The 18559-nt window shown below is 40.7% G+C and overlaps 1 protein-coding gene across 1 annotated transcript; it reads right to left on the bottom strand.

The window, feature by feature from the left end:
- Window positions 1–315: 315 nt before the first annotated feature.
- LOC112559595 lies at window positions 316–17074 on the bottom strand. The gene is given in 15 exon segments (XM_025230928.1): window positions 316–1263; window positions 1266–1290; window positions 1810–1953; window positions 2431–2544; window positions 3307–3386; window positions 4561–4757; window positions 5157–5342; window positions 6390–6622; window positions 7437–7522; window positions 9540–9613; window positions 10382–10412; window positions 10415–10547; window positions 12622–12742; window positions 13509–13579; window positions 16396–17074. Coding segments are annotated over 15 exon segments (1911 nt in total). The 5' UTR covers window positions 16705–17074; the 3' UTR covers window positions 316–1156.
- Between the last annotated feature and the right edge of the window lie 1485 nt (window positions 17075–18559).

The following is an 18559-nucleotide window of genomic DNA, read 5'->3' as shown; positions in this document are numbered from 1 at the left end:
GGACAGTCTTTAGCGGATACATCATCACAGCTGACAAGGCTTCTTAACAACATTACCAATATAAAAAGGTTGATAAAAAGATGTACCATTCGCAGGATCCAGAGTTACAGCTACACATACGCCAAGTGAAGTCGTCATAGACTAATCACTTCTTAATTATCTATTAAAAGCTTGGTGTTCGAGCATTAAAGCTAAAATTCCCTTATCAGTCTGTTTTCTTCAAATTGTCTTCATGCTGTTTGCTGGTTTGAACTCCACCCACACTGTCTGCAGTCGTTAACTCCTGGCCAAATGCATGAGTTAAAGGAGTTTCGATAATTTTCATGATAAAATTTTATTTGTCTTGTTTTCAGAATCGTTGATCGAATATTATGCTAGTAATTTGCATCAGTCATCGTTGTCTTTGACATCCACAGTAGAATTTTCGATCAGCTAAATGTAAAACTGGTACCTGTATTGTGCTTTCAATGATAAAGACACATTTTACGCCCAAATCCTGATAAGATAAACTTGGAAGCAAAGCATCGTGAAGACGTGCCTTTGAAAATAGCTCAATACTCATTAATTAAAAAATAGTTTACTTATCTAGTCATATTATTATTCCGTTATCAAAACGTCTGACGACCTGGACAAAATGGCACTAAAATGTTAATAGAACAACAAGCGGCGAGGATCACACCACCAGATACCCAGATGGTCTGTGTGATTTTAAGCAGTCAAACTAATACCCTTAGTCTCTCTCATCCACGCCCTCATGCACGCGCATATATGACCATCTAAATAAATATGCGATTTTTTATTACAGAATACATATGTACACCCAAGCTTTTAAAAGTTACATAAAAAGTGTTACATTTCACGTCACACAAAAACAAACAAAACAAAACAAACAAGCACACACTTCACTGTCAACCTCTCATTGATGCAGAAAAAAGCACTACTCTCAAAAACTGGAGCAAAGCATGTCAGCAACTGAGCAACAAATATGTCCAATAAACGTGAACTTTACAAATTCCTTTCAAAACAAAGCACATGAGCACAGGGATACAACTGGAAGCTGGACCAAGCCATGTCAGGCAATTTAAAAAATGTTGTTGCTAGCTAACGGTTGCATGCTGCTGAGCTCAGCTGCTCATAAATACTGAGTGTGAGAGGACTACCACCGTAGAGAATCTGATACATGTTTCTTGTTGGCAATGACATCAGAAATGGCCATGGCTCGGTATGATTCCCAGTCAGTCTTTGCCTGGAGCTTCTCTTGAGAGCGTCATCAGAGGGCAAAGGTCGAATCTGCAGGGAGTCATTGGATTTTCTTTATTGCGGCATCATCAAATCAAATATTAATATTAATAGGCTGATTTTACGACATTTGTCTTATTCCTTTAATTAAGACACCACACACACACGCACTCACGCATACGAACAAAAAAACACAATTTCAAGAATATTGTGTCTATTAGTTTAAAACATATAGAGATAAAATATAAATACATAGAGGAAAAGAAAGAGGGGAAAACATGAGAAATGTATGAAGAGAAAATAAAAGACGAGAGAGAGACAGAGCGAGGAGGAAGAGAAGAATGAGGGATTTCCTTCTGAAAGTTTCGCAAGGGGAGACTTGATGACCCATAATAGTGTTTAGTACTTTCAGCACCAACAGATTCACTTAGCGAGCGCATCCACGCAGCACTTGCGACACTGACATAAGCACTTTCAGTAATGTCCCTACCATCCCTCCTCTTTACCCTACTTCTTCACCCACCCACTCTCTCGCCACTCCCGTCAGGTGCGGCAGCAAAGCGCAAGTACCTCCGTTTGAATCCTTCGGAAGCAATCGTCTGTGAGATGTTTCAGAAAGAACTTTTTGCTGATGAGGATACACTCGGCTCCGTTTGAGACTAGACTGGTACGCGTGGGGGTCTTCAAAGTCGGAAACACCACGTGATCCAGGCCCTGCGCCATGTGGTATTATGACGTCATTAACAGAAGGAATTTCATTACGTATTAATTTGCATTACGTCATTTTTGTGCTAAATGATGACGCTTAAATTTTTTTTCGTCAGTTTTGTTGGTCATATAGAGATTATAGACGAGGACGGACGGACGGGCCGACAGAGGGACGGACAGACGGAAGGACACAAATCAGTGTAACTGTAACATGATTATATTTACTTTCATATAGAAGTAAGGAGTCCTCTGATAACATTTAAACATATTATAAAAGTTTTACAAATGATCGAGAACCTTTCGTAAACCTCTAAAAATGTTAAAATGATAGCAGGGCTTTACCTGCCCAATTTACTTTAATTTAATTAATTTTCTTCCGTGCTGAGTTCAGTGAGGTAGAGGTTTTTGTGTTCCACCACTATTATCAAGGTGGAAGGAAAGGAGCAGCATTGACGAAAGTTCCAAAGCAACAAGAAAACTCACGTAAACATCTTTTGGCCTTAGGGTTAGGATCTGTACAAAGCACCTGTCTTCTTCAGAAGGTTTCTTCCTGGTGATGCAGTCTTCCACTTCAGTGTCCTCCCTGCTTCGTTTTCCCTGTAGCAATAACACGAGAAGAAAATCAGTCGTGTGATGCATCTGGTAGCCTGTAGTAGTAATCTTTGCCCCACGCTAAATATATGAGCAGCCCAAAACTCATTTTTAAAAAGAAGTATGGCGACGTTTGTGTGTTTGCTCTCCATGAAAATTTACACCATTTGTACACCATTAATCAAAAGTTACAGGAGCACTTCTTATGTTTAAGGGAAATTTGTATAGTCGGCGGCAGTTCCGCAAGGATTAAAGTTACGTGGGTTATTATGCCTACGAGAAATAACAGAAGCCATCATTAGGGGAAGTAACTCTGCGACCAACATAACAAAACAATTTGCGCGGTGACCTCCCTCGGAAGAATCTGCGGGGGACAGTTATCGACTTCGAGCAACGCTTGGTACCCTTGTTGCTTTGATACAAGTATCATTAGTTACCCAAATCACTTCTAACTGTCCACCCCCCTTCCTGAAAATAATGGATACAATATTCAACAAATTTCAAACATAATAGTGGAAAGTAATTATAAAAGAGAAGTTGATGAACAATATCCATATCCCTAAAAACAAACAGGACAACGAATGATAAATAAATTTGCATAATAAAAACTAAAAGAAGGAAACTAATAACAAGAAAGAAGAAACGAGAAGGAAATGTCAGAAAACACTATAGATATTAAAATTTCTGGCTTACTGATAACTGTCTACTAATATAATAATCTATGTATAAGTTTCTTCCGACAGGAAACACTATATTCCAGTGCCTTACACCAGCAGCCAGTGAGGATGGGCCTCTCTTAAGAAGAGCACTCTCCAGCTCCTGAATGTGTTTGTTACACGCCGACCGCACTGTCGACAAAAAAAGTTGATGCATGTCTTTACGACGTTCAACCTTTTTTAAAAATACAGAATCCAAAGTCAACATCATTGCAGATGAGGATCCCAGAATATTCTACAATAACTTTAGCTTTTATGTCAGGCAGCGTGTGTGGGTAGGAAACTGCAACTGTCACAGAAAAATAAAGCTAGAGTTATTTTCAGCACTAACCCCCCACCAGTTTACTCCAAGAAGACAGGATGGAATGATTAGGTTAGGCCTGGAATATCTCTATGGGCACAGCTTTAACTCTAGTCGAAAATAACGGACTACATGCATTCACGTGTCTGAACTTTCAACCAGCATGGATAAAATAGGAAGTCTGTCAACAATGTCCCTAAAGGATCTTAATGAAAGTGAAAACGATAGCGAAATGAAATGTCTGAATGGGTGCGCCTGAAAGTACAAGCCAGCTTGTGTTCGATCATTTCTCTCTCCAGGGGCCGTAGTTATGAGGCGAGGTAGCTCGTTGCCCTTGGGCAAAATGCGAAAATCAAGGGCAACCGTCTTGTCTTTGTAGTTACTAAGCAGTGTCCAGACCCCGCCGATATTGCTTGATGTTGCCATGAACTTCTATTCCTGGACTGCTGGCAAACGAATTTTTTTCCCAGTTAACTACAAAACGAGGCAGGTTTGTACAAAACTTCCGGTTTATTCACATTTCAGATTAACTACTAAAACGAGGCAGTGTTGTACAAAGCTTCCGGTTTAGTCGTATTCGTTGTTAAGACTACCCGAGACTAACAGCAGAGAACTTCATCTTTGGTCTCGCCTATCCACCTATACACTTCCATGGTGTTACCTTACCCCAGGACACTTTGCCGTTGATTCATAACTGCGTCTCTTGGGGTAAAGCAACACTCGCGAGGTCAGGACATTGCTTTATCTTGATTTCCCCATGTTGCCCTGGGGCTACGATTTACCCTTGCTTTATAGCCTCTGCAGTATTGACTTCCTATAAACGTTGCTCTGTTGCGCAAATAAAGCCAAACACACACCACGGGTATGAGCAGCCAGCGGCGATCTCAGGTATAAGAGACGAAAGCGAAACCAGATTTTACCCCCGTTACCTCCCTCAGCCAACACTGAGCGACTTAAGCAAAGAAATTCACGCATTTTCCGTAAACCTGTTTCGAGAAGACTCACCTTCCTCCTTCGATGATGACAGAGTGACCTGCAGGAGGTCAGCGGCGCGAGCTCGAGAAGTGTGATGGAAGGTGTGCAGTCTCCTCAAGGGGTGGGACTGGTGCTCAGGCGCGTGCGCAGAGCCAGGAGAGCCAGTTGTCGAGAGGGTGGAGGGAGATGAAAATCTAGAGCGTCTCTGGCTCTCTTCGACACACGGTCTGGTGTATGGTAACATAAGGCTGATCATGAATAGTATATATTAGTAGGCAACTGAACTCTGCCCACTTGTCAGTCATCCCATAAATGTGATCGTATTTAAGATAATTATATACGTAATTATTGTACAAGCACACACGTATTTTTCTCTCTCTTATTAAAATTTCACATCGACCATCGCCTGAGCAAATACAAAAGCATTTAATTTTACTGTCATAAAAGTAGGATTTCAAGAATCAATCGTCAAAGACGGCTACCATTTAGAAGTGATTATACAGTCTAGACTGTACTACGTGTATATGTCCCGTAAACAAGGATGACAAGATCATCAACTTCAAAGCACTGCTATCGTGCGTGATTGCAATCCATCCAGAGAGGCAGCCAGGCAGACAGATGACCACGTGAGTGTCTCGTATTGTGACGAACCTTGAAGGCCACCCGATCTTCTTCGGGAGGTTTCTGTCTTGTGGCCGCAGGGCCTGTTTGGTGTGACTGACGTCAGTTCCTTTAGCACCTGGCACGAGCCGCACTTGATGACGTAGATCCACTCGCCCTCCTCGGAGTCCTTGCACAGTAGCGTGCCCCTCCTGGACACAGCATTGAACAATAACAAAATTCATTTCTTAATTCACAATATTTTATTACTTAACTCCTTTGCTTTTGTGTGTGCGTGATTGCGTGTGTGCGTGTGTGCTTCTAGCTATACGTAGGTATACTAACATTAATAATTCTGTAGCTGACTGACGTAGGGATAATAAATGTAAAGGGTTTATTGTGTCTCGTCCAACTCCTTCCTGCAGCCAGTGGAGAAGAGCCAACTCTTACTTTATTGAAAGACGTGTTTTCCCACGTCAAAGAAGGTTGATGAACAGAAGAATGAGCTACTTGAGAGGAGGAAAAGGTGATACTTCCTGTTGTTTTGCCACTTGAAGCCAACTTCCTCTTCCGCCAAACTAGTCGCTCCTTCTCAACTTCTTATCTAAGGCTGGTATGTTTCCTTGAATCTGTGTGTGTGTGTGTTAAAGTTTTTAGTTATGGTGTCCCAGCAAACAAAAATATTGCTCCTATCACGCTAGCACGGTCACTAAGTAATAAACTACAACAACCAATCTCTTACTTTTCTCTAGTTTCAATAAATATTGAGTTTTGTGTTTACCTGGCTAAATTATATCCTTTTCTGTGAACATTTTTCAGGAGGAAATGACTCATCTTTTATTTTTTACAACGAGGGAAGTCTTGTTGATCATAAGACTTACGTACTTGGAACGTGTACGTCGCTCGTTCCTTCTTCAAAGATCTTACCCAATCCTTTTGCAAGGGAAAGAACTTGAAATTGATGGAGAGCTATTTAGAACATCAAAGACTCAAATCATTTTTTTCCAGACATGGGATATTTTCCCTAAATCCCTCTTCAAGTACAGAATCGAAAACTGGATTACAGGCAGCAAAGATGCAGACGAATCAATAGTCAAAGCAGGAAGTGGCGTAATACAGTGTGAAGAGGCCACAGAAAGTATCATGATTCATTTGAAAGTGCAGCTGCAAGTGTTGGGGAGAGGCGTGCCGAATGTTCTAGAAACCTCGGCTGTTGTGGTTGCTTCCACTCAGCGCTACATGTGTCATGACGTAGATACCTGGCGTAGGTATACACGCATACGGAGGGGTCGCCCAGGGTCAAGGATGACACCGGCCAGTCTTGGAAGAGTCGAATAGAACGAAGAAAGGAGATATGCTCAGGCTCCTGGCCGTCGCTGGTGTCCTGGTGGAAGATGTCGATGTAGTCGTCACGAGCGATGACAAGCACCTCCATGTTGTCTTTGCTCGTTACTGTGGCAATTCTCCGACAGCCAGAAAACAGGCATGACTCCTGGTGAAGAGGTAAAGCTGGAGTAGGGCTTGATAAAAGCTTTCGCAGCATTTTTAATTACTTAATTAAGCGAACGAAAAGAAGAAATGAAATACTTGACTATTTCCACACTCCTCCCCAGGATCTTACAGGCAATTTTAAATAAAGATACACGAACGATTGGACCCGGGTGTACAGAAGTCTATCATGAAAAAAATATTTTTATTGGCGATTTTATTGTCCTTAGCTGCAATCTTCTCTGCTATGCACTTCATTGAAACATGCAAGAACATGCAGTGCACACACTAATGCATCCATATGCATACATATAATATACATTCACGTGTCTTCCATCTCTCCATCATTGAATTTCAAGAGATAACGAAGAACGTTGCTGTATAAGAGGAAAATACATTAAGAGGAGTAAGAAGGCAGAAAACAGACAGACAGACAAACAGTTTGATGAACTGTTAAAGAAAGAGAAAGACAATCACAGAGTTTTCTCATATATCTGGAATTCTATTAATGCTTTTTTCCTGCCAAAGACGGTCCATTTGTATGTGAACAATTCGCTATCTGCTATTCGTTTTTTTTTACTGCTTTCAGCCACAGGGAGCTTGAAGCATGCTTTGCATCAGCGAACACCTTTTACTTCTTTAGCCAGTGTACTCTCTATATTACCTCCACAACAAATTTCCTCTGGCTTTTAAGAGCCTATAAACAGTGAACACGTCAGTTCATTTTGTGCACCATTTACAGTTCCCTCGATCCATTAACGTATCAGCTTTCCCCCTCAGGCCGTCCTTTATTTATCAACAAACTGTTTGCCTCTTACCCCGAAACTCATGCCTTTCTTGAGGATGGCAATTGTTCTGTGACTGACTTTTCCTTCCTCAGCTTCCTCCTTGGCTGTCACTAAGGCTGAAATGATATAAAAAAAGTCTAGAAAAGATAATGCTTGCGCAGACTTATTTCCTTTTTCCTTTTCAGCAAAGTCACAAACAGTATTTTAAATTCTTTTCTACCGTACTGCGGAAATGAAAGCGGCAATGACTGTAAAAATGTGAGAGAAAAATGGAGTTCCATCCTCCAGTCAGTATCAGCACTTTCCGGGCTTGAGCACGTTTGTTTGTCAGGTCTCGGTATTATTTCAGCTTGACATGTAACATTTTGAATAGAAGGATGCTCATGTTAAAAGCACATTGATTATATTTTGACCGGGAGGGATTGCTTATAAGCGCGCGATGCTGTGATTGGTTGACAGCGTCAAAGACTGGAAGCAAAGAGGTGTCCTCCTTGTTGGAAACTAGAAAATATCGGTAAGATGTACCTGCTGACCTCCCAAACTAGCAGAAGGTTAAAGTGCCAAGGCTATTCTCGTGTCAAGAAAAGAGCGAGAATATCTGTTTTAAGAGCGCGTGCGTCACAAACAACGTCACTGAAAGACAACACAAGGATGGGGCTCGGTTGTCTTCTGTAACTGGGAGACAGTCGATTGGATGTTTTGCAGCAGCAACAAAAGAATCCTTCTTTGTCCCTCGTGACCGCCGCCATGACGTCACAGAAAGACAATCTGAACCTTTCCTCGCCAAGACAGCCGTTGCCACCCTGTGACGTGGATTTGTTTCCCCAGATGCGTTTAATCTGCTGGGTGATACCTGACCCCTCCTCATCGATACTACATCTTGGTTAGTTCTAACTGACATATAATGATGTAGATCAGCTTTACACTACCATTGTAATGAAGGAGGCGACAGGATTAATTAAAAAATCCTTTTAGATAAGAAAAATATTTTTTTAAAGTCAATCCCAAATTACAAAATGTACAGAGGTGAATTTCTCTCATAATTAAGTACAGAATTAAATTATTGTTTAACACTGTTACTATAAAGAAACGTAAACCTTTCCTTTTATCAAGTTTGTATTTATTATTGGTGAATACTTTTTTAAAAACGGAAAATGCACTTGTATGGTACTACAAGGCATACTTACTGAATATTATCCTCGCTTATCAAAATGGTATTTTAAGAACAGGAAATAGCAACGAAAAAAAAGCCACACTCGTTTTTATTAACATATTTTTACATAATTTACAAGGTATGAACAGTTTTAAAACCGAGGACCACCGATAAACCTGATTATTAATCAAATGGGACGTGCTGTTAACAGTCGTGGTTAAGGAGGCGATGTTTCCGATGTAAGCAGATCGCGGATTAGTTATGCTAGTGGATCTGACATTCCACGCAGGCAGATAGAAATCAAAGCTCTGTTGCAATGAGGGAAGAGGCAGCTACAGTTCTCTCGTGTCCATTTAATGCAGTCATTTAATGCAAGTGGGGAGAAAAAAAAAACCTTCTAATCTAAGTTTCATATTTCCAGCTATGCAGAACATATCGAGTGTCGACTCCTCTCGTAGCACGCGACATGGTGGCGTCCTGGCCATCAGAACATCCATCAGCTTCCGGTGCCTGGGTTATTCTTTCTCAAAATATCTCATTCTAGGTCCCAATCTGTAGTCATTCAGTTCTACATCGGCGTTTATTTATCAGGCAAGGACAAACTATTCGCGCTGTGTTCATCAAGGGTGTCATTATTTATGTGCCCTTGTTAATATCCTCTTAAATGATCCTCTTATTTTTTAACGAAATACTTTGATACAATGATGTGACCTGCAAACATTATTATTAGATAATTGGAGTGCGATTTGCAAGTATGACACATTTGGAGGTTTTGCCTGTTAACAAATATTATACAAACTGAATAATATAGACAAGGTGACATGTCATCACTAGTCTTTTCTTTGATTTTTGAAGCAGGCGACAGTATCTAAAAAGAAAAAATGAAATGAAGAAAGAAAGAAAAACAGAAAGAAAGAAAAAAAAATACCTAAGTTGTTGTTGTTCAAGGTCCAGCGTAGGACAAACCAGAGGTAACTGACCTGTACCAGAAATGATGAGATAAAAGTTGAAGGGTTTGTGACCTTGTCTTATTATTGTTCTCTTGGCCTCCACGCTGAAGCAGAATAACATTTCACCAACTTCCGCAACATGATTAGGAAATAATGTTCACTTTAAACAAACCATGTGGAAATATTACCAGTCGTCATTATACCCAGGTCGCACACAAATCAACATCAAGCAGCTCAGTGTTAGAGGCAGACAGTTTCATATTGGCAAATCCTAGCGCCAGGGCAGGGAGGGTTAGAAAATAGATGTCAGACGAGAAAAACACTTGAGGATGAGTAGAGGGAATTGGTCTAGCAGGAACTAGACAGTAGTATTCAAGCATAAATACGGGTTTAGAGGAGGAGGAAAGTTATTAAAAAAACAAGGAAAAAACAAATAAATAAACAAATAAATACAAAATAGCAATTGAAAACAGACAAATACAAACATTCTAAAATATATTTCATGCATAAAATGGGCTGTAATGCATTCTTTCTGAAAGATCTTCAAGAAACAGGTCCAATCGCCGCCAATTTACATTCATGATATTCTTTTTGTGTAAAGCCGAATAAGCAAAACTGACATCCTAGTTTAAAAAGACATGCAGAGGATACATGCAATATTCATATAACTGGATACAGAATCAATCGACCGACCGACCGACCGACCGACCGACCGACCGACCAGCCAGCCAGCCAGCCAGCCAACCAACCAACCAACCAACCAACCAACCAACCAACCCTAACCCTAACCCTAACCAACCAACCAACCCAACCACATTTCGAAGAAATCAAACTTTGCCAATCACTACGTGTCTGAAACGGTAGATACCCACAACTCATACCACCCGGCCTTGACCAGGACACTTGCATGGCCTTGGGGTACTCGCTGAAGGCGGGCACTGTCTGACTCAGGGACAGCAGCGCCACGTGCAGTTGCTCAGGTGTGCGCATGTCTGGCCGCGAGGTCAAGATGGCTTTCGCCTCGTTGCTGATGTTGAGCTGTAAAAGAATCACCAGAGTTCAAACACTCACGATGTGCGTCAGGAAAATGCAAATAAAACTTTTAAAATTTCAGGCTGTTGATTAATGTAGCTGAGTGAATATATTTTAAATGTCTATAACTATCAAATATTAATAATACAATAACCACAACGGGTATCATTACAAATTACATCTATCCCATAAAGAGATTTCTTTTTAATATATATCGTAAATGTGACTGAATCGAAACTTCCTCTGTGGCCCAGCGAATCACAGCTAACTGCACGAAAAGGGCAACACGGTGCAGGAAATGACGTCATATTTACTTGGGAGGAAATCAACACTTTCTGTTCCTCAAACCAGGGCAGAAGGAAAGACGAGAGCTGTGGAAGCAGTCATTATATCAACACAACAGGAATATCCAATGGCAATTACAGACATGTCTGCAAGTATGATCAAGCTCCGGCTGCAAGCTTCGCCAGGAGATAATAAGGTCACGCATGGCCTCTGACTCTGACGTCAGAGCTTGTTAGCGCGCGTGATCAACTTGTTGTTCGTCGCCTGTCGTTATGGAGAACTACTCGGGACAATCTGGCCTTGCTTATTTTAACGGCCAGCGGCAGCGACCTTCTGAAACACGATGACGTCCAGAAAATCGTTAAGTAAACGTCGGGGGGAGGCGGAGGATAGGCTCTGAAGTGTCTACTTACGGAGAATTTCTCAGAGAAGCGGCTGCCAGGAGTTGGAGGTTAAAAAGAAAGCAGAGTTCGGCCTTGGTAAACAGCCATTCCCAACTTAAAATGATATGACGGTAAACAGATATAATAATAATAATAATAATAATAATAATAATAAAATAAAACAAATTTGGTAAGGCAAATTTACACTCATAGGAGCATGAGACATGGACAACATACGAGGAACAGAAGAACAAACAAACAACTTATGAATCATAGAAGGATAAACAACAATACTAGTGACGAATTAAAGATAAACATAGAAAACGCGGAGAGGAACCAAGCAACAAGGACTGATAGTATCGTGATTTTGTGAAAGGAAGACGAGCAGGGAAGTAGCAATAATCGGAGAAGGGAGGAAGGTATGAAAAATGACTAGCACTGTGTGGACGGTTGTTAGGAGTAATGTTTACGGAAGAGGTGCGTTTTCAGTGTACATTTAAAGGATTCAATAATAGGTAGGTGGCGGATATGGAAAGGGAGAGAAGTCCGTTGTTTTGCTGCACAGTAACTAATATTTATTATGTCTAGATAAAGTAAATATAAAAAAAATTATACATATTATAAGTAATAATCACGTTGGGAGAAAAGATGGTAGAATCAAGATTATGTCTGGTCTGGCTGCTTCTATTCAATCCTGAAAAAAAACTTTTACAACTGTGATTAGAGAAAGAAATTTCGAGACAGGAGTTTCAAAAGTGTCTCTAGGACTGCTGTAATACGCGGTCTTTTATGTGGAGACCAGTGGAGAGGGATGCAAAGGGGAAGAAGAAATGGTCCACAGTCGGTGACCTAGGTCTAGGACCGCTTTTCACGTCTCATCATGCCGTGTGAATATTAGCCACGCATGCGCACTCGTCGTCTTTCTCTTGCACTCAGCAGCAGCACGACAATAAAAAGCAATGATCTGATGTCACTAGCGTCTGCTTCTTTTCTATACTTTTCTTTGCAACGAGTCTGTATAAAAGAAAAAAAAAATCAATGATAATCGTCGTCATCATCATCATCATCAGTACCATAATTTCCTCTTACTTTCTCATTGATTCATCTTCGTCGTGTCGCCCTCGTAAGTCATAAATGTTATTATTGGCGTGACACTGAATTGCAGTCACAAATATTATGCAGATCGTGTCAGGGTTGAGCATTCTTGTCTGCTTAACGAACCTCAAACTCAGGAACCTTAAGACTATGTCAACAAGACGCAGGGTACCATGGGTAAAACCTTACTCTAATGGCGAAGCATCTTTGGCGAGGCTCTCAGGTCGGCCTGAGAACGAGGAGATAGGTGGGAAAGAAATTGAGGAAGGTTGCTTCTGTTTCCACTACTTTTTTGTTGCTGCTGCTATTGAACTAACCTCCTTGTTGATACGGAAAGTTAGAGGATCCCAGGTAAGACCAAACATGTGGTATGCTCTCTGAGAAGCCTTGACCTCTAAATCACTCCATGTTATCGGTTCTTCTTTCCTCTTTTCCTCACTGTAAAAAAAGGAGATGGTAAAGAGAAAATGACATCAAAGAGGTTTGAAAGAGAGTAACTTCAAACAACTCAGTTTCTGTAAGATGCAGGATTTCTGAATTTTGTGTTTGTAAATGTGCGCTATGATGGATGATACTAATGACCGTTGTATTTTTCAAGATACCAGAAAGTAAACTCAGCGGAAAGGAAAGCGGCAATGAGAAAAAAGACTTCAAAAGCGAAGAATACATAAATTCTGTGGTTACGATTACATATTTATGCTTAGGAACTGTCAGATAGTGTGATGTGTGGGGTGTGGGGTATGTTTATTTTTTAAAAATAATAAAATAATAATTTCTTTATTCTTTATTCACTTGTGTGTGTGTGCGCGCGTACGTGTATATGTATATAGTGTGAGAGGGAAAGACAATCTATTGTGTGTTGAATGTATTGTGGAGAGTGAGTGAGAGCATTTTTCTACATATGTGAGTCTACGAGTGTTCCTAAACAGACCATCATCACTATCATGTATCCATGTGTTTTCGTTCTCATATCGCTCTCTGTCTCGTTCCTCCAACTTTCTTTTTCGGCATTCTTTCTCTTTATGTACACAACACGCACAACATACTACTCTTGTTTTTGCATCAACATCAACAACAGTCTTTAAGATGCTCACCCCGTGGAAGCGAACTGACAGAAAATGGATGTCAGGGATACAGAGCATGAAATGACATCTTTATAGAAACATGTCAATGCTAATAGCAGCACATTTTTTTTTTAACTTGCCTCTCTCTCCTGTTAAATGTCTTCAGCAGGCTGAGGACGGTCCTCACAGCTCTCCGGAATCTCACCAGAGGCTGCGAAAGAGAAAGAATCGTTTCTAGCTGAAAAGATTGTTGTTTATGTATTCATGGTCTGTCAACAGGGATTCGTTTCTCGTATTGTTGAATGCCTTAGTGAGTCGCTCTGCTTAAATACTTACCGAGACTTTGAGCTCACTGATTATAAGTAGTGGATTTATTTCAGGTATAAAAGAAACATAATAATAAAATATACCGTTTTCACATTTTGTCCACTAGCATCACTGTATGGTGTTCTCACATTTCTCTATGTGTTGGTGTACGTGCAAAGGGATCTGTATGTGCATATCTTTTTAAAATTAATATGCACTTATGCTCATATACAGGAATTGTGCAATTCCCTTTAAAACGTTTGTATGTCTGTGAACATGAATGATAATCGCTCTAAACATCACTTATCTCTCGGCACCAGTCAGTTAGGGAATTGTGTTTGACATCTACAAAGCGCAGGCTTTGGGGTTTGCTCATCAAAATTCGCATGACAGCGCGTGCGAAGGAAATTTTTGTGACATACACAGATTGCCTCACAACTGTTGCTATTGGTCTTTCTGAGATGAGTCAGGAAGAAGTAGGGGCAGAATTTGAATTTGCATTACATGGAGGAGACCGTCGACTCATCTCAAGGAGGCAAAAAAAAAAAATATACCAAATATATATATAAAATATAAAATATACACGCAGTATTATTATTTCCTTACCTGTTAAACTAGCAAAGCTAAAAGAATTTATTAAACATATTAACATGAATATTTAACATCTTCACTAGGGTTTTATAATCAAATGTAAACAATGTCGGTTGCTACATGAAAACGACAAAAGAGATAGAAAGAAAGGACAGAAAAACAGACAGACAAGAGAGCAAGAAAAGAGGCAGGAAAGCAGACAAACAACCCTTCCCCCCTACACACAATAAAGCAACAACAGTAAACATGGCAAGCAGGGACATAGGAAGGCAGAGAGAGGAAGCAGACAAACAGCAGGAAAAACAGAAAACGGACAGACGGAAAAGCAAGGAGACGAGCACATGTCATCACGTGTTATCTCGAGTTTGGGCAGACAGACAAACATAACAAGCGCGCGACACACACACACAGAGGAAGAAGGAATAGGCAAGACAAGAAGGAAACGAGGAGAGCAGACGTACAGACTCTTGAGAACGTAGTTTCATGCCTGTCACGTGCTATGTCATCACGTGTTATCCCGAGGATTACCGGCCTCTCAGGGCGGCAGATCCCACTCCCCAGCACGCTACTTACCCCACCTCCCACCTCTCACCTCCCACGCCCCTAGCTCACCCTCTCGTCTGCTTCTGAAGGTTATGCCTCACTACAAGCCGCCACAATTTATCGCCGAAAACCTCTTTTCACATAATCTGGTTGCCGCCCTCCCACGCTCACAGTCACATTCACAGTATCTACTGCTGCAGTATATATATTTTGTATATACATATGATTTACATATGTAATTTTTTTAATTGCATATTTAATTATATGCACTCATGCATGTGTATATATATATATATAAACTGTGAGGGCAACTAACTCTTTACTATCAGACCTACAAAATCATTACGCTCGACAAATGCTTTTCATCATCTGAGTCCGTCATACCAACAGTCTGTTCATAAAAAGTGTACTATTAAAATAGACACTTAACACTTTCCGAGGCTGGGAAGTTTCTTGCAACCAGAGACTTTACTGATGATAATGACTACGATCATTAGAGACCAGAGTGAGATATAAGTGGCAGCTAATCATGTCGAACACTTAAGTCTCGATAATTACAATCGTCTATAGACCGAGCACGCACTGTCGAGTAAACATGTTTTCGAAGTAATCATACACCGCGGGGCAAAGTAATTCACTGGACAAGATAACAAACGCTTGCAAAATATATTTACAGTCTATGACTTTAGATGTTCCCAACCCCATGAATAATTCAGCAGAAAGCGGATTTCCTGATTAACGTGAAGATATTTCGGAACTAACTTGTCTGTCCGATATCAATGCGACATGACTGTACAACTCGGAGTCAACAAACATCGGGAGAGAGTAGGTAGGACACTGACCAAGCTCTGATCTACCTTACTCTTAGGTCGTGAATTAGGATGTCACCATTGTGTACACTGGGTGGATGTGACACCTGTTGACGGCACTTGTTTTGGATTATTTGATAACATCTCAGCGGCTAAGACATCTGGAGCATTGACTTCACAGGTCGAGACAAAAATTTGTTAAAAGGAATAAAATTACCAGCAAATGTGAGAATTCAGAAGTTCGTCCTAAACCCTCGACAGCCGTGGTACTGTAGCCCTTGTCAAGACTCTCGTCAGTAACGTCTAACACTCTAACACGTCCTCTCGTACGTCACAAATCTAAGACTGTCATGAAGGACAGCCGTAAGTGCTGTTGTGATTATCATGCTTCCGCACAATTATATACTCGGGTTTATTTTAGCCACACGGTTTCTGAGCTTTCTACGTAAACACGAATTTTACTTCTTCTTACAGCCTTAAAGGAGTATTTTGAAGAAAGTTTTGTATAAAGATTTTTTAAAAGAAGCTATTAATTTTTTTCCCAAGTTAAGTTTATGTAAGGGTAAAATTTTTTCTGTGCCATCTCCTTACATAAATAGTCTGAAAAAATATTTTTGAAGTAAATACCTATCGGTTGAAAATATGGGTTTGTACATGCGTTAAAGCTTGAACCGTTTCTTGTCTTCGTGGTTGTAAATGCATTCGTCTTCTAGGAATAAGGAAGGCGAAAACTTTATGGTTACTTTACGATTCATAATTTTAAAGAAAAAAAAAATACCTTGACTGTACTCTTACGCTGTTTCTCGCTAGCAGCCGGTGCCTGCCCACCAGTCATATATTGGCCAAGTCTCGGTCCCGTGGGTAAACTTTGCCACTGGGCTCTCAGATGGGGACCTGGTCTTTTGACGATGGAGAAAAACTGTTTCTCTATCGTCTGCTGCTTTGTGGGATGCAGCTGCTGTCCGGATTGAGGAGGAAGCAAGGGAGTGAAGTCGACAAATACAGGTCTGCGGCGCTTGCATTTGATCACCGCGGAAGGAGATATCCTCGGGCCAAGTCTGTACCTCGGGGATGGCGATGTAGGCATGTCTGGACGGACCCCTGATCTGGCGCAGACAACAAGGATCAATCGTAAAGCAGGTTTGCTGAGGGTGTCGAGTAAAAGGACAGCTTAGAAGATTATTAAAATGTTCCTATAGCCAGAAATGGAACTCACGGAAGTTTGTTTGGACTTCAGAATAAGATAAGCTCGTTCAAATTTTCATGCGGCGTCTAGTGGAGGGAGTGGAGGAAATTGGTGTTTTACGCCCAGCCAAATAGTTCGGCTTCAAGTGGTGGAAAGTGTAGCTGCCGAGGAAAAAAATTCTAAGAAGCAATCTATTAATTCTATTTTACGAGGGAATTAAAACACAGCGTACATCATAAGGACGTAGGAGTCAGTACAGACACTCCCTATAACGACGGAGTTCCATTCCCAGGACTCAGTTGATAAACAAATTGGTCGAAAGGCGAGGAGCCATCATTACCGATATTTTAGCAAAATATACTGTTAATGGGCTTACGTCAATCATCTTTAAATAATATTTTAATATCCCCTTCTCTCCATTTGCAGTGCACAGTATTTTGTGCAACAAAAAGCCAAAGTCACCGTTACCATTTTCCACGAACAAAGCTCTACTACAGTACCATTCCGACGTCACAAACATGTTTATCTCCACGCTGTCGCTAATCAAGAAGGTCGTTAAGAGAGGAGTGTCTGTAATACATTTCCCAAGACGACGACAAAAGTGAGAAACATACTACTTTAAGGCCAGCGCGAAAGCAAAATATTTTTAAAGGAGTAGTTTGAGTTTACTTTAACAAGATATTATTTCTCAGATTATGACCAGATAAAGTCTGTTCCCGTCGCGAGAAAAGCCTTTGAACATTACAGTTTTTTCAAGCACTGCCTCAAAAGCACCCTCGTTAACAGGGCAACGAGCTTTCGCATTGTGTGAAACCGTTAGTGACGTCAGTAGTTAAAATTTAGGTCAATCCTTGTGTGTTTTTTAAAAACAAAGTAAACAAAATTTGTAACTAAATATGCACTAATTTTAGCTTTGTGTTCTGTTTAATCAAGCTTGCGTATGATTTCCTGTTTTGTTCTGATAAATCTTTAAAGTTCTACTGTACCTGTTTTGAGTGTTTCGCTCCGTTACAGGTAGATGATGAGTGACAGCGCTGCACGATAAAACTTTCGTTTTCGTTGTTAGGATCGACATTTCACTTCCAGTTGCGAGTACCTCAAGCAGCATTCACATCTCCGTAAATATTTTCACCAAGCTGTGCTGAGAAACACCCCACTTACTTCCAAAAGAGTGTAAGAAATGCCATCATCTACCTTTTCAGTGTCATTACTGTCCCGTCAAAACTTTATCCCAGCGTCTCGTCGAACACACCATTAGAAAGTCCAACACCTCAGCAATGTTCTTCACGTGGACCAAACAGTCTTTCCATTCTGGTTTATGTTCTTGAGATCGCAATATTTGCTACTTGTTAACGCCTCCCTCTTCACTCAGATATATATCTACATATACCAGAGTCACCCAGGTGGGGCAATTGATTCGCACCTGGAGCTGTAGGTGTTAGGAGTTCTTCACGAAGTGAGGATAAAAAAAGTCAACAGGTCTTAAGATTCGTCATGCACTGCAAACACGTCAGCTTAGTCGAAGGTGTTAACTTTAATGCCGTCTGATCTCACGGCGGGTTCTTGAAAGATTGTAAACCCTCGGTTGCTTTCTGTATAGATTTTTCTGCTCTTACATATCGTTGTAACAATAACTTCAGTTGTAGTGACAAGAAAGAGATTTCATACCGCAGTGCTTCAAGGAAATGACCAGAAAATATATACGTATTTTGCATATACATGTTCAAACGGATGGATAGATGGGAGGAAATGCGAA

This window comes from Pomacea canaliculata, linkage group LG3, assembly GCF_003073045.1.
Source record: "Pomacea canaliculata isolate SZHN2017 linkage group LG3, ASM307304v1, whole genome shotgun sequence".
NCBI lineage: Eukaryota > Metazoa > Mollusca > Gastropoda > Architaenioglossa > Ampullariidae > Pomacea > Pomacea canaliculata.
This window is presented reverse-complemented; position numbering and strand designations above follow the sequence as displayed.